Source organism: Pseudorasbora parva, chromosome 9 (genome assembly GCF_024679245.1).
Source record: "Pseudorasbora parva isolate DD20220531a chromosome 9, ASM2467924v1, whole genome shotgun sequence".
Taxonomy (NCBI): Eukaryota; Metazoa; Chordata; class Actinopteri; order Cypriniformes; family Gobionidae; genus Pseudorasbora; species Pseudorasbora parva.
The window spans coordinates 15,096,411-15,118,638 of record NC_090180.1 but is presented as its reverse complement, the minus strand read 5'-3'; the positions used below and the strand labels follow the sequence as shown (position 1 = coordinate 15,118,638).

At 37.8% G+C, this 22,228-nt stretch overlaps 2 protein-coding genes across 5 annotated transcripts in view; both read left to right on the top strand.

The window, feature by feature from the left end:
- The window catches only part of LOC137090221 (protein wntless homolog), a 51,251-nt gene extending 37,584 nt beyond the window's left edge, over window positions 1–13,667 (top strand). For both annotated transcript variants that reach the window (XM_067454064.1, XM_067454065.1), the window contains exons 3-11: window positions 1,187–1,311; window positions 3,961–4,122; window positions 4,448–4,584; window positions 9,870–10,038; window positions 10,153–10,250; window positions 10,372–10,435; window positions 10,728–10,871; window positions 11,399–11,482; window positions 11,590–13,667. In XM_067454064.1, coding sequence (XP_067310165.1) covers window positions 1,187–1,311; window positions 3,961–4,122; window positions 4,448–4,584; window positions 9,870–10,038; window positions 10,153–10,250; window positions 10,372–10,435; window positions 10,728–10,871; window positions 11,399–11,482; window positions 11,590–11,826 — 1,220 coding nt within the window. In that variant the 3' untranslated portion in view covers window positions 11,827–13,667. The remainder of the gene's footprint in view (window positions 1–1,186; window positions 1,312–3,960; window positions 4,123–4,447; window positions 4,585–9,869; window positions 10,039–10,152; window positions 10,251–10,371; window positions 10,436–10,727; window positions 10,872–11,398; window positions 11,483–11,589) is intronic.
- Window positions 13,668–17,303: 3,636 nt separating this feature from the next.
- The window catches only part of LOC137090220 (gelsolin-like), a 34,049-nt gene continuing 29,124 nt past the window's right edge, over window positions 17,304–22,228 (top strand). Inside the window, exon 1 of one of the 3 annotated variants that reach the window (XM_067454062.1) lies at window positions 17,304–17,375. In XM_067454062.1, the coding sequence (XP_067310163.1) occupies window positions 17,319–17,375 (57 nt within the window). In that variant the 5' untranslated portion in view covers window positions 17,304–17,318. Of the gene's footprint in view, window positions 17,385–18,178; window positions 18,233–22,228 lie in introns of those variants that run through there. The other 2 variants (XM_067454060.1, XM_067454061.1) reach the window with 2 other exon arrangements.

Genomic DNA, 22,228 nt, shown 5'->3' with positions numbered 1-22,228 from the left:
GCTTGCACAGTGCTCCTTGGGATGTTTAAAGCTTGGGAAATCTTTTTCTATCCAAATCCAGCTTTAAACTTCTCCACAACAGTATCTCGGACCTGCCTGGTGTGTTCCTTGTTCTTCATGATGCTCTCTGCGCTTTAAACGGACCTCTGAGACTATCACAGTGCAGGTGCATTTATACGGAGACTTGATTACACACAGGTGGATTCTATTTATCATCATTAGTCATTTAGGTCAACATTGGATCATTCAGAGATCATCACTGAACTTCTGGAGAGAGTTTGCTGCACTGAAAGTAAAGGGGCCGAATAATTTTGCACGCCCAATTTTTCAGTTTTTGATTTGTTAAAAAAGTTTGAAATATCCAATAAATTTTGTTCCACTTCATGATTGTGTCCCACTTGTTGTTGATTCTTCACAAAAAATTAGTTTTATATCATTATGTTTGACGCCTGAAATGTTGCAAAAGGTCGCACCGTTCAAGGGGGCCGAATACTGCACTCTGTGTGTGTATGTATGTATGTATGTATGTGTGTGTATGTGTGTGTATATATATATATATATATATATATATATATATATATATATATATATATTCAAAGTTTTTAATGTGCTATGTATTATAATTAGTTATTTTTTAAAGAGCCTGTCAAGTTGGAGGTTATACTAATTTATAAAGTTATTTACAATGATTTTTAAGAACATTCTTTTCAGTTATTCAACTATTTTTCATTTTTAGAACAATCTTTTAGAAAAAGATGATTGTTGAATGTTTTTTTGGAAATACAAATATTCCTAATTTTATTCTTAAGTTTGATAATAAGAAGAAAATAGCAATTATTAAGAATTTTATTATACCTTACCTCTTTGTGAATCTGGCCCTGAATCAGTTTTAGCGGGTTAAAGGGGGAGATTATCAGGTAATTCAATTAAATTACTTACATTTTGTTGTTGGTTTTTCCAGGTGCTATTGCATGTGTTCAGGGGACTTGGATTAACTTGGAAAACGAGTCATATGGACCGTTTTTGTATTTAAATACTTTATTGATCACTGTTGTGAAAAGCCATATGGTTTATTGCTTAATTATATTTATTGATTACTTTAAAATTCAGCAACTGTTATTGGTTAAAGTGCAGAATCATTCTGATATGTCAAACTGAAGTAAGTGTGTTTGATGTTGGCTTGTAGATGATAGAGCTTTGGTCACCATGGACGTTGGTCTGGCATATAGAGACAGCACCCTGAGTGAGTGGACTGAGATGGCCCATTCCATAGAACATCGCAAAATGAGCTGCAATTTCACTGCAACCAAGGTAAACACACTAGTCATTTCTGACCCATATTAGATCCAAACTAACCCCTTACTGGAAAGTGTTTAGACCATTCTACAAGCTACAAGGCAGCGGCTTGTCGTTGCATAGATTTTAAAGACCCCCTGTGGTGAAAAACACGTTTATGTCTATGTGGTGTTTTTAATATGCTTTCAGGCTAACCATGTGCAAATTTAGAGGTCAACAACACCAATGCTGAGTATTTTCTCAGTGAACCAAAGAGTCTCAAAAACGTAATTTGAAATCAACAGTGTTTCTGACATCACAAAATACCTTGTAATCAATCTAAACGTTAACAGAGGCAAGCTTTAGCATATCATCATTACTATGCTGTGAAGCAGGAGCGTCTCGAGAAGCCATGCCAGTATATTTTTCTGTTGATATGAAAAATCGTGAACATTTTGAAATGTTGTGGGTAAATTATATATATGATGTTATTATGAACCAAATGTCTTTTTTCCATGTATATATAGCCATGTATATTATTTTATTTGTCCTTTTACCAAAAATGCACCTTATATTAAAAAATCTGTGACAAGACGTGTACAGAATCCCTTGATAAGTCCTGTATTTCTACTTTCCGTCTATTCTGATAAATCTCACAACCATTACCTGGATTAGCAGCCAGGTGCGGTTGTAAAGTTTTGATCATCACTGAAGCATAGGCCCTCCAAAATGTTTTTTTTAACTGCCAAATTAAAACGGATAAGCAAGCATTTTTTTAGCAGTTAGGAAGCTAACAATCAAATGTGTGCCAAGTAAACTAGATCTGGCAAATGCGATGTTCTCATTCAACTAATACAAATTCAAATGGGATACTACTCATCACAACAATAAGCGTTAGGGTGTATTCCAGAAAGCAAGGTTAACTTACTGTCTCGCATACCCTGAACTCTCGGTTGATTAAAGGTGCACTATGTAGTATTTTTGCAGTAAAATGTCCAAATACCACTAGGCCAGTGTTATATATTTTGCTGCTCAGTAGCAGGTTTGGTTGCCATGGTTACTTACATACCCTGAAAGTTACCTGCGCGAAAGTTGAGGTTATCTGCTAACTTACTCTTAAACATACCCAGGGATGTCACATAACCTGCTTTCTGGAATACCCCCATGGAAACGCTGTATTGTAAATAACCGTCTATGATGTTCATATTCAAAGCTGGTTTATGTAACATCATCAACACCATTATTAGCTGTTTCATTACGTAGTCAAGCAAAAGGCTAATCCTATTAATTTCGGTTGTGTATCAGACGTTGTAAAGAGCAATATCTTTGTGCAGCGTTTACTACAGTAACTTGGTAAAAGTTGACCGAGTGGCTCTCTGAGCTGGTGTGAGTCAATGGAGGCGGGGATAATTTGCATATTCATGGATCAGTGTATACTACATGTAGACATGTGCCGATTTTCGATAATGCGATTTATCACGATAATGAATATGCACGATATTGTTATCGTGGGCACTTTAAAATATCGTAAATAATAATTTATTAACAATTTATAATTTTTTTATAATGCATTCAAGAATACTTTGCCCATCAACCGTATAAATGCTCAACACTGCTGTATTCCGCGTCAAAGGGACACGCGCTCAGATATAAACAAGCCCAACGTGCGTTTGCACATGACTGAACCGGTGAAGGAGACGCGCTGCTGAAGTGCCACTCAGTGACAGCAGAGGGCGCTGATGAACTGCAGAATGCGGCTGTTACCCCGGAAACCCGCAAACAAAAACCGCGTGTAGTTTTTAAAACATCCATTCGTTTTTGTAATCTCAATGTTGTTCATCAAGCACCAAATACTTAATTGGCTATTTATTTTCAAACTTAAACATTTTTATGTTTTAATCTGGACTACAACATACCCTAATGATTAAAACGTTCTGTTATTGTTCAGTCAAACTTTGAGACATACGACTTCATTAGTTAACATGTTATTTCATTATTCACCAAACTGACAATGAAAAATACTTATAAAGAATGAATCATTCTATGTTCATTTCTTAGTTACTGTTTAATAACATTAAAATCAAAATCAAAATAACTTTGTTAATGGACCTAAGATAAAACTAACAATGATCAGTATTTCTTAACTAACATTAACAAAAACATTATTTTCTGTACCAAATGTAGCTGTTGCTCAATCTTAGTTAATGCATTAACTAATGAACCCTTATTGTAATTTGTAAGCCTACCTGTTGTTCTTTATAGCCTAATTGTTTTGCAATTTAATCTGTTTGAAAATTGTACTTTTACAGCTCTGAAAAATATCAAGAGACCACTTAACATTGATTTCTCAATGAGGGGTCTCTTAATTTTTTTCCAGAGCTGTATATATTTTTGGTGCATTATTGTATTTAAACATTCAGTTCTTACAAAATAGTTCTTAAAGCTGTTATGCTATGGCAACACTTTTTTTGCAACTTATTTCAATATCGTGATAATATCGTATATCGTGATAAAACTTCATCAATTAATCGCAACATGAAAAATTGATATCGGCACATGCCTAACTACATGAATGAATCATGTAGTTACTTTTTTAAAACATTTAAGCTATTTTAAGGCATGAAGATTAAATTTTTAAAAAATAAAATAAAAAAAACATATATTATTGTATTTCTTGAATTTCAGACTACTGAGAATGAAGGCCGTTACTATGATTGCGACCAGTTGCCTTTTATGGAGCTTGGCAGCGTGGCCCATAAGTATTATCTCCTCAACATCCGGCTACCTGTCAGCGAACGCAAAAAAGTCAACATCGGCATTGGAGAAATCAGAGACATCCGTCTTGTGGTGAGTTTTCAGACTATGACTGTGATGGATACACATGTTTAAAACTCACCATTCTGTAGGCGGTTTTGTTTAAGCATTGTTTGCATGGGAAGATTTCGGCCCAGTCTTGGCTTGTTTTAATTGGCAGACACTTCTGGACAGGGCAATGGTTATACAAATGTTAGTGGACTGAAGACATCTAGATTTCATCACCTCTTAATCTTCACTTTTGTTTGGCTTGCGCCTCTTATTTGACTCTCAGCAAACAACCATACCCATCAATTAAGTCTCCTTAATGTGTTTCTCATGATGTCACTATAATCTCCCTCTCAATGTAACTTTACAGAGCATTCACCAAAATGGTGGCTTCACCAAGGTTTGGTTTGCCATGAAGACGTTCCTCACTCCCAGTATCCTCATTATCATGATCTGGTACTGGAAGAGAATCACCCAGATGACCAGGCCACCGGTCCTGCTGGAAAAGTAAAGCTATGTTTCTGTAACTTCCTTAGATTTAGATTACATTAAACTTCTAGGTCAAAAGTGAGCATAGGTCTAGAATGTTTCTGGTTTTAGTTTACTGGTCAAGGGAGTGAAGAAATATAAGAACTTTGATCATCACACTGGTGTGATCATGGGAAACATTTAATTATTAAAAATGTTCTGGCTGGGGTGGTTACCAGGGTTATGCATTGTTTTTAACAGTGATACTATATGGTTTCTGTGCCTGCTTACTGGCCTGAATCAAATGAGTCCTCTTTTATATTCTGGGGCTGTATACACACAACATTTTATCTTACCACTAATAGTTCTCCTAAATAGCAGTAAAAGTTTTCGGTTAGAGTTTCCTCTTAAAACCTATTTACAAAGCTGCTGAGACCAACTTTTACTAAGGAATATAGAGAAGTCTTCGGTTGACCTCGTTGCTTTGGATGATGTTAACACACTTACTAATTATGCCCACAGTGATTGGCTGATAGGGGAGGGTTCTCTGTCAGTGATTTAATCATAAATATTTTAGAACAAGGTATCATGTTGCCATATTCAAATAAAGTTTTAAAATTTTAAAATGTAGGCTGTGTCACTATTTAACCAAGTAAGAAGCTAACAATTAGCTGAATATATACATGTTTGGAGAGATTGCAGTATTCCTAAAAATAATGTAGATAACTTCAAGTCTGCTTTAGATGATATTGACTGGACTGAATTTCTAACTATTGAAGATGTAGAGGACAGTTGCAATCTGTTCTCAAGCATTGTTAGTACTACGATATCCTCATATAGCAGAAGAATGATACACAGACCAAGACAGAAAAATTCTCTGCCCTGGCTCAATGAGGCCCTCTGGAAACAGATGAAGGACAGAGATTCCTCACTAAAGATTGCACATCACTCAGAAATAGAGTAGTTAGAAATTTAAGGAAAGCCAAAGCAGATTTTTATATAAAAGTAATTGATGATGCAAAGGGAGATGGGAAATTAATCTGGGATAATCTTAATAAATTAATTGGAAAAGAAACTCAGCATTGCGCACCAGCACTTGAAATAAAATTAAATGGAATCATAACCAGAGAAGACGACATTATAGCAAGCACCTTTAACAACTTTTTTATTCAATCAGTTGAGGAATTGGCTCAGAAGTGCATTACTAGTAATATAGTGAGCATTCCTGTTGATAATGATAAACCCGTTTTTAGAATTGAGGAAATTAATGACCTTGAGGTAGAGAATACCATAAACTCCCTAAGGAATTCGAAAGCTAAAGATGCCTTTGGTCTTGATTCTGTTTTTTTAAAAACTTATAAACAGTTTTTCATTAAACCTCTTACACATTTAATAAATTTGTCAATTAGGCAAGGTATTTTCCCAAATGCATGGAAAAAAGCTGTGGTAACCCCCATTTTTAAGGCCGGTGATAAAACACGGGTGGAGAACTACAGGCCCATCAGTATATTACCTGTAGTATCCAAGGTAGCAGAGAAATGGGTGGCGAAACAGCTAACTACTCATCTTAATAAAGGCCATACACCACTGCATCCTATGCAGTTTGGCTTTAGAAGTAATTATTCAACAGAAACTGCCAACTGCTTTTTTATCGAGAATATCAAAATGTTTCTCGATAAAGGAGGTGTGGTGGGAGCAATATTTTTAGATTTAAAAAAAGCATTTGACACTGTCGATCATAATGTTCTTTTGTCAAAACTATCTTATTTTAATTTTTGTGCGAATTCTATTAAATGGATGAAATCATACTTAACTGACAGAAAACAGAGTACGCGTATTAACAACACTCACTCTACATCTCTAAACTGTAAAATAGGTGTCCCTCAAGGATCTATATTGGGCCCCCTTTTGTTCAGTCTCTTTATAAATGACTTGCCCACTGTTTGTCCATCTGTACATTTACAAATGTATGCAGATGACACAGTACTATATGTGCATGCTAAAAATAAACAACAAGCTGCACACCAATTGGCTGAGGCCATGAGCAAGGTATCCGTATGGCTAACAAATTCTTGTTTACATCTGAACATAAGTAAAACAGTATGTATGTATTTTACAAAAAAAATAACAGTGAGTTATGACCCTGAGGTAATTGTTAACCAAGCGAAGGTTAGAGTGGTATCTGACTTTAAATACCTGGGAATCATCCTAGACTCGCATTTATCATTTAAAAAACATATTAAAAAGGTTGCTAATATTGTCAAATTTAATTTGGTACATTTTAAACATATAAGATCATATCTACCGATGAAGGCCGCAAAGCTTTTTTTGCATGCTATGATATTCTCACACTTCTCGTACTGTTTAACTAGCTGGTCACAAGCTAATAAAACAACATTGCAACCATTGGAGTCACTTTATAAACAGGCATTAAAGACATTGGACCATAAGGGTAATAGCTACCATCACTGTCACATTATCAAAAAACATAATATGTTCAGCTTTGAAAACTTTAGAAATTATGCTGATGCCTGTCTTGTCTTTAAGGTACTCCATGGGCTTGCTCCACCATCACTGTGCCAGTTTATAAAACAGAAAGATAAGGTTACTAGAGTAACTAGAGCAACCACCAGAGGAGATTGTATAGTACAATATAGACAAAGTAGGCTTGGAAACACAGCCTTTTCTATCAGAGCCATAATTTTTTGGAATAGTCTTCCCACTGAGTTAAGGGAGTGCAATAGCCTATCCACTTTTAAAATACATCTTAAATTCTGGATTAGGAATAATTACAATTGTAACCATACACCAAATACTTAGGTCCATAAATACATTTTGCTTATGAACATGTGTGTATGTATGTATGTATATATGTATATATGTGTGTATGTATGTGTGTACACATATGTATGAAGAGAATACCCTCTTTTTGAGGGTGAGAGGAGTAATATTTTGTCTGTTTGAGTGTTTTCTTACATTGTTTTAAAAGTTTTGTTGTATTTATTACTTTGCTACTGCATCTGTTAATTCTTATATGTATTTTTGACTTTTTTTATCTTAGGGTGCCTTTTAAGATCTGGCTAGGGACAACAGATGGAAATTAGCTGTAGTAGCTAACTCTGGCTTGTTTACAGCAAGTAACCTGTTGTTGATCAATGAGCATTGTCCCTATCAAATAAAGATAAAAAAAATTATAAAAAAAAGCACCAAACTATGTTAATAAACAAAGGTTGGGAGGAGCGTGTTCAAATGGTCTATCTAATCAGCTTGAAAGAAGGGATACAGTGTAAACAGCCGACTCACCTAGTTACCTCAATAGCTTCTGTATCCCTCCACCACCCCGACTCCTCACTCTCAGCTGGTTCCTATTCCCAGCTGGGCTAAATTCCTAAAATCTGTAAATCTAAATATTTTTTTTTGTATTTATAAGGGGAAAAGACTATTGCCTCAATGGTGTACAGAAAATGAGGACTGACACGCCCATTATTTTTAAGAATTTCTTCTAAATCGGCAAGTTAAGAGCTACTTTTAGGATATGTTTTAATATAACTGAAAGAAGAATTTCATATACACCTAAGATGGCTCGAGAATGTGGTAATTTTTTGGGTGAACTATCTCTAAGTTTTATCAATTCATGCATTCCATCAACTGTAGGAATGCATTTATTTAGCACTTCATTTTTCAACACAAAATGCATTATGTGAACAGTGTTTGATATGACTATTTTAGTCAGGCGGCCAAGATCTGATATTAATGTAAATGGATATTTCCTGAAGAAATCTTTTTCATCATTTCACTTCATCTTTCTTCTTTACAAATTAAACGCCACATGCACCATCCATCCATTTCTCCCTCACTCACAGTCCCAGAAGACTGAAAGCTCTCAGACAGTCATACTTGTCCGACTCGTAGGCAGGATAATAATTTTTTCATGTTTTAAAAGCTTTTCCGAGCCGACTAGCATACCTTTCCACTTGAGCATCAAGATGTAGCTAGAATCCTTTTTTACATCTCAAAGAGAAAAGGCCAAGAATGTGTAACATGAGCTCCCTGCTGATTTTCTTATTATTGAAATGTTGCCAGAATGCTGCTTCATGCCAGTGGAGCTGACAGAGTCGCTGCATGTGTGCGAGTTACATGCTACTTCAGGGAACAGCTTATTTTAGCTGACGTCATGGATGTGTGCTGTTTTGTATTCTTGCAATTCACAGTTAGTTTGTTTGTGCCCTTGATGATTAAGAGGAATTTAAATGCCTATATACATACATATATATATATATATATATATATATATATATATATATATATATAATATCATTCTAATATGCTGATTTGCTGCTCAAGATACATTTCTTATTATTATCCATGATAAACACTTAATACTTTTGTGGAAAACATGTTTTTTCCCAGTGTTCTTTGAATAGAAGTTCAAAAGAACAATCTTTTGTTCCAGTCTTTGATCATCCAAAAATTAAAAATCTATCATTTCAATTCTCACCCTCATGTCATTCAAACCTTTAAGACTTTCGTTCATCTTTAGTACACAAATTAAGATCTTTTTGATGAAATCTGAGTGATTTCTGTCACTCCATTGACAGTCTATGTAACTACCCCTTTGACACTTCAAAAAGTTTATATGTTTGTATATGAATAAAAACTATAAAGTAATCGTGTCTCTTCAGATAATGTAATTAAGATATCTTCTGTTAAGCGGATTAAGATATAGCTCCTGTTCTGAAGAGGAGCGAAAGTTTTTGGTGAATTAACCCTTTAAAGTTGTATCCTTAACCTTTTATAAATTTAATGCGTCCTTGCTGAATGTTAACTTTTTTTTCCAACCCCTCCCCCCCCAAACATTAGAATTTTAGTATACCTTGAAAACTGTATTTTAAAAAAATCTTTATTGTGGGATCGCCTGTCATTTAATATTATGTTTTGCTGCTGCCGATGTGAACAAAGCAGCGTTTTAGCTAACCAAACGCACCTTCATACCCTCACCAGAGTTGAACTCATGGGAAATTCCCAGCATTCCAACACATTATGGTCTCTTTCTGCCCTGATCAGGCAGGCCGGAATGTGATTTATGTGTTTGAAGTCACATTCCACTCCCCATCTATGGCTTACAAATGGTCTTCTAGCTTGTCCCAGCATGCCTGCTTTCAAACACTAGAGAACAAAGAGCAAGACCTTTATTTTGTTTTTATTTTTTTGGTGCTTCTTGGTCCTACTCTCTTGATATCTTCTCAGATATACATTGGTAATAAAGTGATCTTTGCTAGTATATTGATAATGATCCTATATCTGTACACTTTGCTTTCTTTCAGGCTTATCTTCGCTCTTGGAATCTCCATGACCTTCATCAACATCCCAGTGGAATGGTTCTCAGTGGGTTTCGACTGGACCTGGATGCTGCTGTTTGGTGACATCCGTCAGGGCATCTTCTATGCCATGCTGCTTTCCTTCTGGATCATCTTCTGTGGAGAACATCTCATGGTGAGAGCCAGTTTTGCCTTGAACTGAGGGAGTGTTTGAGCTACTGAGTTACTTGACCTGATTGCCATACATTTATTACCATAATACCAATTTTCTTTCTCTTTTTTCCTCTAGGACCAGACTGAGAGAAACCGTTTTTCTGTGTACTGGAAGCAGGTTGGACCTATTGTTTTTGGCTCATTCTGCCTCTTCATCTTTGATATGTGTGAGAGGTGAGCCAACGTTGAACTTACTGCATTCTTGGCATGAAGTAACTCTCCTCAGCTCCCATCTAACTCAAGTTCTTTAGTGCTTAGTGCTGCTGGGTAATTTATTTTTTTCTTTCCTTTGTAGAGGAGTACAGCTGAAGAATCCTTTCTACAGTATCTGTGCCTCAGATGTCGGGACCGAGCTGGCTGTATCCTTCTGAAATTGTGGGCTTTTAGTACAGATGTTTCTTAATCAAAAAGAAACTCTTCATGATGGTGGCTGATGGTCAAATCCCAGCTGTGTTCAGTCTTGTATTATGGTCATGCATCTTCTACTGCCTTGCGTACCACATATGTTCTGTCCCAATATGTAATAAAGGTGTCTAGACTACATGATGGTCCACAGGAAGATGCAATGCATACTACTACACTATATCACAGAAATACAGACATCAGCACAATAGTATTGTAATGTTATGACTTTAACTGGGGTTGGTGCAGATGGCCATCATCCTTGTAGCAGGAATCTGTGCGTGCCTCTACTTCCTGTTCCTGTGCTTCATGGTGTTCCAAGTGTTCAGAAATGTCAGCGGGAAAAGGACGTCTTTACCTGCTATGACGAAGGCTCGCCGACTACACTATGAGGTAATATGTAATATTGTGAAATATATAAAAAAGAAGTTATAATGTGTATGTGTATATATATATATATATATATATATATATATATATATATATATATATATATATATATATATATATATAATATCTCAGTGTCTCATGATCTTTCAGAAATCATTCTAATATCATGATTTGATATTCAAGAAAATGTTCTTATCTATGATGAAAATGGTTATGCTGCTTAATAATGTTTTTATGCATTTTTCGTTGAAGTTCAAAAGAATAGCATTTTTTAAAAATAGAAATCTTTTGTAACATTATAAATGCATCTACTGTCACTTGATAAATGTAATGCGTCCTTTCTGAATAAAATGTCAAAACGGAAAAACAAATTGAGTAGTAGTATGAATTTTAGCTTTATTTAATGTCAATTAAGAACAATAGTTTTATAGTTTATACATTTTATAATTATAATTTTTTTTTTTTTTTTGTTGCATTTTCACATCTTGAGTTTATTTTAAATAATTTTTGTTGTTGTTGTTTCATCTCAGGGCCTCATCTTCCGCTTCAAATTCCTGATGTTGGTCACGCTGGCATGTGCTGCCATGACTGTAATCTTCTTCATTATCAGCCAGGTATAGATTAGTTATCCACTAAATCTGTTTCTACATATTTCATTGTAGATTATATATGGATGGATTCATTCAGATGATGGTCATGATTATGAATGTTATGTTAACAGGTGAACAAGGGTCACTGGCACTGGGGCGGGTACACGGTTCAGGTGAACAGCGCCTTCTTCACTGGGATTTACGGCATGTGGAACCTCTATGTGTTTGCCCTTATGTTCCTCTATGCACCATCTCACAAATGCTACGGGGACGAGCAGTCAAGCGGTACGACACCTGGAGAGAAAATGCAATATATTCCTGGATCAACATCCTCTTTAATGATTCTGGAACATTTTAGCCATATTTGAGAGTCATTTTAGGGATAACATAAAGGTAGGGTTAGATTAAGGGGTAGGTATAGGGTTAAGATTTTCAAACCGGAATGTTGACCCAGGAACGCGTCTAACTCTGCAAAATCAGGAGGTGCCCTGTATTGTCACAACTTAAATACTCCATGTCTACTTTTTGTCTCTGACGGCAAAACTTCTGCACCGAAAAGCTGCATATTGAAAAAAGGTTATTAGAAATTACAGCTACAACATGCACCTCACCAGTCATTATGGAGTGGATGAATGGACACTTAATAATTAATTGTAAAGTTTGATCACAAACCTTCAGTTTGTTTTTTTGCCAATTTTACTAAAAATAATCGATTACTTCTACCAAACGTGCCTAATCTAGCACCAGCTAGTTATTTTAGTATACAGTTTTAAATATTAACAAACTTCACAAGGCCTTTTATTAACCCAGCTGTGTGGATCTTTTATGGTGGATGGATGCACTTTTATGGGGTTCAAAATCAAATGCTCTATTTACTACCATTATTAAGCTTGGAAGAACCCGGACATTGTTTAATATATCTTTGGTTTTATTTGTCTAAAAGAAGAAAGTCATATACACCATTTTTGGCTGAACTATCCCTTTAAATATACCTGCTTAATAAGGACATTGAGGTGATAAGAAATTTCAAAGGGTTAGTTCACCCAAAATTTTATTCTGTCATCAATTACTCAATTACTAACACATCATCATTTACTAACACGTAAGACTTTAGTTTCTCTTCGAAACACAAATAAAGATATTTTAATGAAATCTGAGATTTCTGACCCTCCGTTGAGAACAAACATGCTTCTTAACACACAAGACTGAACCTCGTGAGTTCCCCGTATGTAAAAAAAACATGCTTGAGCTTCCGTTTACCACAACTGATGATTGCATTTACCATAACTTGACTGAAATAGCTTCACTTCAAAGATTGCCACTGAGTGAAATGACTTGCCTACACAGACTTTGACATGGACCTGTTGCTGAAAGTTAAAGCTTTATTCTGTTGCGCAAAATTGGAAATATCAAAAACTGATTTCTTTATGTGAGTACTAGAAGTGAATCACTTAAGTTATTTGAATGATCTTGTCAAAAACGACTTATAAATGATTGAAGGCCAGATTTGTGGTTTTGCACAGAATGTTGCAAAATGTTGCTCCTATACAACCCCCCTGAATATGTTAACCTTAGAATATTTGTGATTTGTGAATATTAGAATACTTTATTACCAATGTATGTTTTTAGATAAACTAATACTACACTGAGATGCATTTAAAACCACTCAGTTTTGCCCCGTGTGTGTGTGTGCTGTATTTTAATGGACAGGTTGTCTAAATCAATTTTATTTTTTAAAAAGAAGTCTCTTAGTAGAGTCAGATGGTGCTGTTTCATGTCTGCAGCACAAAGAAGTCAGTACCTTCGCCACTGTGAAGGCATTCACTTAGCACCATGTTATATGCAGTCTCCTGGTATTTTGGTTTGTTTTAAGACAAGCTCATCTTGATTCCAGGAAAAGGTGGGGCTTATGTTTTTTTCTCCTTCGGGGAAATGGGCCTCTTTGGCGGCAGTGGGTGTCTCTAATCTAGGCCAGGCTTCCTACTTGGGCTGGTGTAATGAAAACCATCAATATCCTGATGTCATGCTTGAAACTTTCTTCATGGTTTTCTGTTCCCAAATGGCGTATGCTGTTATTAGATTAGTCATTCAGGAGATTTGATTTTTTAATACTTCAGTGCTTGAGCCAATTACCTTTAGCTTTCAGGCTCCATTTCCCTAAAGTTTTGCAGACAACATAAAGACGAAAAATATTATATTGTTTATGACTTGTCAATGGTCATATACTTCCTAAATTCTCCTATTATAATTTGAGTAAATGTAAACTGAAAATATGAATATACAGATGTTTATAATGACATGACTGATAAAATGTTTGGCAGATAGAATATGCTGCTGAAAATTAAGCCATCTCGGGAATGAATTACATTTTAGAATGTATGCAAATAGAAATTTTGTTATAATTATTTTATAATAATATTGCAGTATTTACTCTAGTTTTGATCAAATAAATCCAACCTTGGTGGATATAAGACATTTTAAAACATTAAAACTCTTACAGACCATAAACTGTTAAATGGTAGTGTATATTTATATATAAATTTGTATCCACCATTTTTCCAGAAGCTAGCATATTTCTCGAGTTGTTTTCAGTGAGAGCGCTGCTTTTTTTAAATGCCAGCAGTGTGATAAGGTGCTGATCATGTATTGGTCGCCGAGAATTTAAGAATGTTCACCTTTGGGTAAAACGCAGCTCTCATCACTGTCACTTTTTACCCAGCTGTCTAATCACAGTGGAGGAGGGGCGGGACATATACCACACTGATCAGCCGTCACATTCTGCTTGTACAACAATAACAAACGACAAATAGCACATCTCTTTATCCAAAACTAGTGAGATGAGTGTTACATTGTGTCGAGACTTTTCAGAAACGAACTATTTGCATAATAGGATACTAGTAACTGTTCCCTGGATGTTCCTTATTATAGCACACATAATTCCCAACTGGAGAAAAAAAAAACATGTAGAAGTGATTGCATTTTCAGAAGAGTGCTGGCTTTTTCTGCTGGCTAATGCTTTGGTGGACACACGGCCTGAATGGTTTAGAACTTAGAAATGGTGAAAAGGTGCTTCCTTACTTTTAGGCTATATTCAGACAGCCAGCAAAAATCTTTTTTTGCTTATCCAGAAAAAAAAATCTTGCTTATCTAGATTGTATCCAGATGGATTTTTTAAAGTCTCTGTCTTATGTTTTGTTTTGTATGTGTTGCACGGGGTGTGCAATTTTAAATGAGGAGACGTACAACGAGTACCGAACAAACTGGGATCTTTTACTCGACAATGTGCAGCCGTATTCACTTGTTACATACATCTGGCGCCAAGTCCATCACCCACAGCAACCTGTTGTCGTGCTGTAACGTAGTGTCGTAAATATTCAGTTTACGTGAATATTACATCCCCTTTCTTTAAAAAAATAATACAAATGAAAACACATTAAGTGAAGTTAGGTGAAGGCAGTATACATATCTATATTCAAACTAATGAAACGTTACTCTATCATAAACACAGAGGCTGCTACATTTTACAAAACTTCTCACCACCTCTGACACTTGATGTAGCACACTTATGAAACAACTGAAACAAAGTGTCCATTATTCTCATACACCCCATACTAGATCTTAGATTCCATTTCTCTTGTAGAGGCAGCGATTCGCCTACACCCCAGTCGAATTACAAATCCAGAATTACTCTTGGCCTAACTGCTCGACCCGATCTGGTATGGTACTGTATGGGCTAGGTGTCTTTTGAATGTTCCGCTGGTACTTCAGTGTGTACCTGAAGCGTTGATGAGGCAATGCTGTTTCGCGCTTCCTCTATGTTTGCAGAAACACCAGTATTCTCCACAGGCTCCTCTTTTGTGCTGAGAAGATGGCGACGGCTTCTGCGGTACATCTGACTATCAGAAAGGGCAAACATGGTAAGATCTTTGTGTATTGGCAGGGTGAACAACAACAGCTGGTTTCCACAGGCCGCGCTCGTGTATTCGAACGTGTTCGAACGCGCTCTTGTACATCTCCAGTGTAGTCACTGGAGTGGACGAGTCGAGCGATCATAATACTTTTTCTGATGCTGCTGCTGCTTTATTCTTTTGGAGTGTACATCTATGAAACTGACAATTTCAGGTAAGAGCTGTTTGTTGGTGGTTGGCAGTATGGATCGCAGTCTACGACTCATGAGAAGCTGGGCAGGTGACTTGAAGTTATCAACAGGTGTATTTCTATACTCTAACAAACTGAGGTAAGGTTCTTTCCTGTCCGTCTTGGCTTTTGACAAGATCGATTTTGCGATCTGCACAGTCTTCTCAGCCAAACCATTGCTCTGGGGGTAATAGGGGCTTGTGGTGGTGTGCATGAAACCTCATGTCTTTGCAAAGTCTTCAAACTCCTTGCTATGATATTGTGGACCGCTGTCGGAGACCATTTTCTCTGGTATTCCATGTCTCGTGAAGATGACTTTGAGTTTGCTGATGACAGAGGCAGCCGTGGAGGTGTTCAATTTGTCCAATTCAAAGAAGCAGCTATAGTAGTCAACTGTAACCATGTATTCTTCGTTGTTCCAGGCAAAGAGATCTGAAGCTATCACCTGGCATGGTCTAGAAGGTATTTCGTGAGGAATCATGGGCTCCTTGGTGTTTGAACAACGTCCTCTCTCGTGCTCTTTGGTTTGACTTGTCCATGCCCATGTGACCGACGTGGATGCGTGTAAGCATATCTTCTCTGAGCGAGCTGGGTATGACTACTTTCTCACCTTTGAGGATGATTCCGTTGATTAATGAGAGTTCATCTCGGAAATTCCAGAAGTCGCTGATGTCTGCTGGGCATTTTTCCCTCTCTCCAGGACATCCATCCAGAATCACTTGTCTGAGCTTGAACGAGCTGGCTGTCTGACTCAGTCTCTGCACGGATCTGTTGCAGCTTTGTGTCACTGACAGGTAAGCTGTCTCTATGAACTTTCTAGAGAGGGTGTCTGCCACTGGAATATCCTTTCCTGGCCGGTGTGTAATGTTGATGTCATATTTCTGTTGTTGCAGAATCATTCTTTGAAGTCGTGGCGGAGCTGCGGCTAGTGTTTTTTTCATCACTGCTTCGAGCGGCTTATGATCAAACTCAATCACGATGACTTTTCGGCCATACACGTACTGATGAAAGCGCTTGCAGCCGAATAAGACTGCGTAGAGCTCCTTTTCTATTTGAGCGTAGTTAACTTCACATTCGGTCAGCAACCTTGACGCATAGCTGAGCCGCTTCCCGTCCTGCAGCAGGACTGCACCGAGGCCATATTTCAATGCATCCACTTGAAGGTGGAGTTCTTTCTGTGTGTCATAGTATGCAAGTACTGGTCCAGGTTCCTTGGTTATAAGCTCTTTCATTTTTTTGAATGCGGCGTCGTGCTGGGAATCCCATATGAACTCACTGGACTGTTTGAGCAGCTGACGAAGGGGTGCATTAATGTCCGCTAAGGAGGGTGCAAATTTGGACAGGTAAATTACCATTCCAAGGACTGTTTCGAGCTCCGCTTTGCTCTTCGGTGGCTCCATGTGCTCGATCGCTGAGACCTTCTCAGGGTCTGGCTTGACTCCTTCAGCAGATAAGCGGTGACCAAAATAGCGAACTTCAGAGGCACTCGCAATGCTTTTCTCAGGGTTAAGTTTCACACCTTTCTCCCGGGATCGTTGCAACATCGCACGTAAGTTGTCATGTTACATGGGCTCTGTTACCTTGGCTATGACTCCTTGTTTTTCCATATTTTGCAGCTCAAATTGACGATATTTGCATCATAGGAGGAATGTTTGGCCAAAGGCTAAAGACTACAGCCAGCAGAGGGAGCCATTTCCGCAAGTTTTGAACCCGCTCATGGGGGATGGGAGATTACACTCAGAGCTCAGCTCACAGCTACAGGCACTCATTTAAAGCTATGGTGAGCAATGTAAGTCTTTTAACTTCTCAAATTAATTTCTATGAAAGTTAAGCTTGCAAAGGCATGAACTAAAACGCACCAGACTGAACTCGCGTTGTGAATGTATGTCGCGATTTACCTCAGCTCTCATCATTTAGTTCATTCAGCTCATTTATCTCACTCCTGCAGTTAGTGCTCATTGCTGTGAGACTCACGCGGTGACTCATTCATTATATTGAACCGACACGTTCAGTTTTTAATTGTAGTGTCTTCTCCAACTCAGTCACAGTAATCAAGTTAGTGGCTTTGGGAATGGCCTCACAGGGCAGCGAAGCATTCTGGGAATTGTAGTCTTACATCCCCATGAGACAAAAATATATTTTCTGTCTTTTCTCAGTCTAGAGGGCACCAAATTCAAAAATAACTTCAAATTTCTACTACATTGATGACCCAGTTTAAATACAGATTCATCTTCCCAGCGCTGAAGTACCCCTTTAATAGCATTCACCGAAAGCACTAGCTTGATTAAGTCCAGGTCCAGGCCTGCTTTTAGGCCTAATACGGGTGGTGCTGGTGTATTGACTATGTAAAAGTCCATCACTGTTTCTCTGTCTTTGTATATGCACGTTAATGTGCATGTCCCTTTTACTGTGAGCATTTGACCACCATATCCACCATATCCAGACTGTGCTTAGTCGGTGTGAGCTTGCACTGATCTCTTAGACTGTTAAATGTGTGCAGTGGAATGACATTTACCTGTGTTCCAGTGTCCAACTTGAAACTAACTTCCGTTTTTCCTTTTCCCAGCAGTATGTCTGCAAATGCTTGTTCTCTGTCACATGACTTTTGCAAGACGGCATCAACGGAAAACTCTGCATGTGGGTCTTCTTCATTTACATTCACATTTAATCATTTAGGAGACAAAGTGATTGCGTTTTCCGCATTTGGCACATTGTTTACCTTTAGTGGGGCATTTCTCAGAAGAACCATGAGCCTGGTTGCCACAGTAACCGCAACTTCTGCCGCGTTCCGCGACGTTACTGCTGCTCCGATGCGATGCTTTCATTACAGCCTTTGCTGTTCGCTTGTGTGGCTCTTTCTGGGTTGTGACTGCATGCACTGCTTTGTTCGTGTGGGTTGTATGCACTGTTTGCAAACGTTTTGAGCTGAGCTTGTGCAACTTTGTGTGATCTGGCTATGTCTATGGCCTTGTCTAGCGTTAACTCTGAGCAGATGCTCAGCAGCTTCTCCCGCACTCGCGGAGAGTGAATGCCAAACACGACGATTGTTTGTGAATGCCAAACACTCTAACCATTTCCTCGCTGTCTGCATAAGCACAATCTTTCACTAATAGTCTTAGTTCAGTCACAATTTGCTCAACTTTCGTTGGCTCCTTGAATTCGCTAATGAAATCTGTATCTGGCGAAAAATGTGTTCGTTTTGGGCATCACATACGCTTCGTACCTGTTGTAGTAAGTTTGCAGTACCTTTGCTTCATCTGTCGTCAGCGTCCAGGTGTTGAAGATATCTCTTCCATTTTCTCCTATCCATAGGAACTAATAACTGCACTTTTCTTCTCCCATTTTCTTCAATGGACCTGCAAACATGAGCTCTGCATGTTGCATGTCACAACTTACGTCATGTCACCACTTACGTCATGCATCTGGTAAGTTAGACGATTCCCAATTCATGTGTGGCGACGGTACTCCTGCAAAATCCATTTTAGTCACTTTTCTTCTGACACTATGTCTTATGTTTTGTATGTGTTGCACGGGGTGTGCAATTTTAAATGAGGAGACGTACAACGAGTACCGAACAAACCGGGATCTTTTACTCGACAATGTGCAGCCGTATTCACTTGTTACATACAACTGGCACCAAGCCCATCACCCACAGCAACTTGTTGTCGTGCTGTAACGTAGTGTCGTAAATATTCAGTTTACGTGAATATTAGTCTCCACAGCATAAAAATGCATACCGGTAATCAGATTTATTTTTCTCCTCCAAATCTGATTCAAACAACATTTGGAGGTGGTTTGAAATGCAGTTCCAATCAGATTTTTACAGATGCATCTCAGGGTACGCTTACATGACACCACTGCACAAAAAAACGGAAACGTTTTTCTGTTGGATTTTCACACACAGGTGACACCATTGTCAAAACGATCCACAACAATGACTAAAAACGCTGTATTATTCATGCTAGGCCAGTAGTGGCAATGTCACTTATTAAAGAAACACTACACACCTTTAGACTGGCACGTAATATACATGTACATGTTGTCATCGTTTTCACAAATTCCTGTTTTTGTAGTTTACACTGAGGCAATTACCGTTCCGTTTTCAAAACTTGCACCTTAAAAAACATTTTTCAAAATATACCAGCCTCCTCCTCCTTGTGCGACAAAGGAGTTCTGCACATGACAGGGCGCTTATTTGGAGAGCGAGAGGATGCAGCTCCATTTTTTCGTTTTGAAGCCTTGTCACATGCGTGGGTACGCCTACATCCGTACCAAAGCAGGCCATGCAGAGTTTTATCTCTAATGTTGTTTTCTCTTCTCTACGTCTTTAGCATATTGGAGGCATTAGGTCTGTATAGACTGGTTCATAGTGTTGTAGTAATCAAGACCAGTCTTTTTTGAAGCTCTTGTCTTGGTCTCGACATAATTTATACTTTGTTTTGTCTAGGCCCCAAACCTGTCTTTTTTTTTTAAAGACCACAGCTGTGAGGATATCACTAAATTGCCAGTGCATTGTCTGATTTACTTGACAACATCAGTTCTGTTATTGGATATTAAACTTCCTGCTTCTAATGCAAGCAATAGCGTTTCAACTTTTTTGTTTGTTACTGTTGTGGGTCAGAAATGAATTGGTAATTAATTAAAGGTGCCCTAGAATGACTTGAAACAATAAAATAAAATTGTTCTCTGAAATCTACATAGAGCAGGGGTGTCCAAAGTTGGACCTGGAGGGCCACTGTCCTGCAGAGTTTAGCTCCAGCTTGCCTCAGCACACCTGCTAAAGTTTCTAGTATGCATAATAAGACCTTAATTAGCTGGTACAGGTGTGTTTAATTGGGGTTGGAGTTAAACTCTGCAGGACAGTGGCCCTCCAGGAGCAGGATTGGACACCCCTGACATAGAGGGTATGTGGCTTATTTAAAGGCAAAAATTGTCCAGATACAGTTTTACAGGTCCATTTACAAACCTAGAAATTGTCCCTAGGATGTAATGCTCTTTTTGCCTTATTTGGAAGAGTCATGAATATTAATGTTGAGCTCTGCTCTGATTGGCTTATTTCAGCAGCTCACAGCAGTTCAGTTGTTCAGCAAAGCGGCTCGTGAGTCCTGACAGAACACAGACCGACTGAATGACACTTTAAGCAGAACATCTCAAATGGAGATTGCTAAAATGCAGCTTACTTCTTTATTGGTGTTTTCAGATCATCCGCACGCACGCGCGAGAGGGAGAGCTTGCATGCTTATAGTTGCCAGATTGCAAATGTTTAGGTAAAACAACGGATAGTATACGTGTTCTATGCAAAAGCTTACATATTAATGATCCCAGCAATTGCGTCACAGTTGGCGTTATGTTGAGAATTGCTTGATTTTTTTTTTTTTGTGGTGTGTTTCATGCACGAGATTTACATAACAAATAGGAGGCAATGGTGTTTGAGACTCACAGTATGTGATGTCCATGTACTGAACTCTTTTTATTTTACTATGGCATGGTTAATTCAAATTTTCATTCTTGGACACCTTTAATAATTGTCAAATTTCACTGATATTAATCCAAATATGATTGCAAAAAAGCACTTGTATAAGATCTTGTTTTTTGCTGCAACAATTTTGCATCGGGAACTCAGGAGAGAAAAGTGCACGTGTGACATCATACCAGACTCCTGGGGGACATTCTAAAACGCTTAACGTGAAAAACGCTTAACGTGGCTTAATGCACTAAGACAGTGTTAAAAACACACCAAACTCAGGAAATATCATATTAATGAAGTATACTATGCACAAAAAATCAGATGAGCCCAGAATATGAACGCAACGTGTTTTATTACACGTTAAGTGTTTTTCTCCCATAGAAAACCATTATAAGAAAACGCTTAACGTGGCTTAATGCACTAAGACAGTGTTAAAAACACACCAAACTCAGGAAATATCATATTAATGAAGTATACTATGCACAAAAAATCAGATGAGCCCAGAATATGAACGCAACGCGTTTTATTACACGTTAAGTGTTTTTCACCCATAGAAAACCATTATAAGAAAACGCTTAACGTGGCTTAATGCACTAAGACAGTGTTGAAAACACACCAAACTCAGGAAATATCATATTAATGAAGTATACTATGCACAAAAAATCAGATGAGCCCAGAATATGAACGCAACGCGTTTTATTACACGTTAAGTGTTTTTCACCCATAGAAAACCATTATAAGAAAACGCTTAACGTGGCTTAATGCACTAAGACAGTGTTAAAAACACACAAAATAGAGCCCTGCATTTATGCCCGAGCCCGACGGGCCCCGACTTTTTTACGCCCCTCGGGCAGGGCTTCGGACCAATTTTCACGTCATACCTAAAACGCGCCAGGCTTCGGGCCTTTTTTAGGCTTCTCCTTCTTTTTATATTTATTTTATTAATTAAAAGGAACAATGAGATGTTCTGCGCTGGTGAACACGCATACCCGCAAATGGCCGTAAATGAAACTTAAAATAAGTCTTAGATGCTCAAAAACACAATCATCTTCAATAAAAATGAATGAGACTTATGATCTTACCAGTGCGCGCTTTCTTATGTGGTCTTTGAATTTGAAATAAGCTGCTGAATAAAATGCATCTTGAATCTTTTGCTTCGGTTGCTG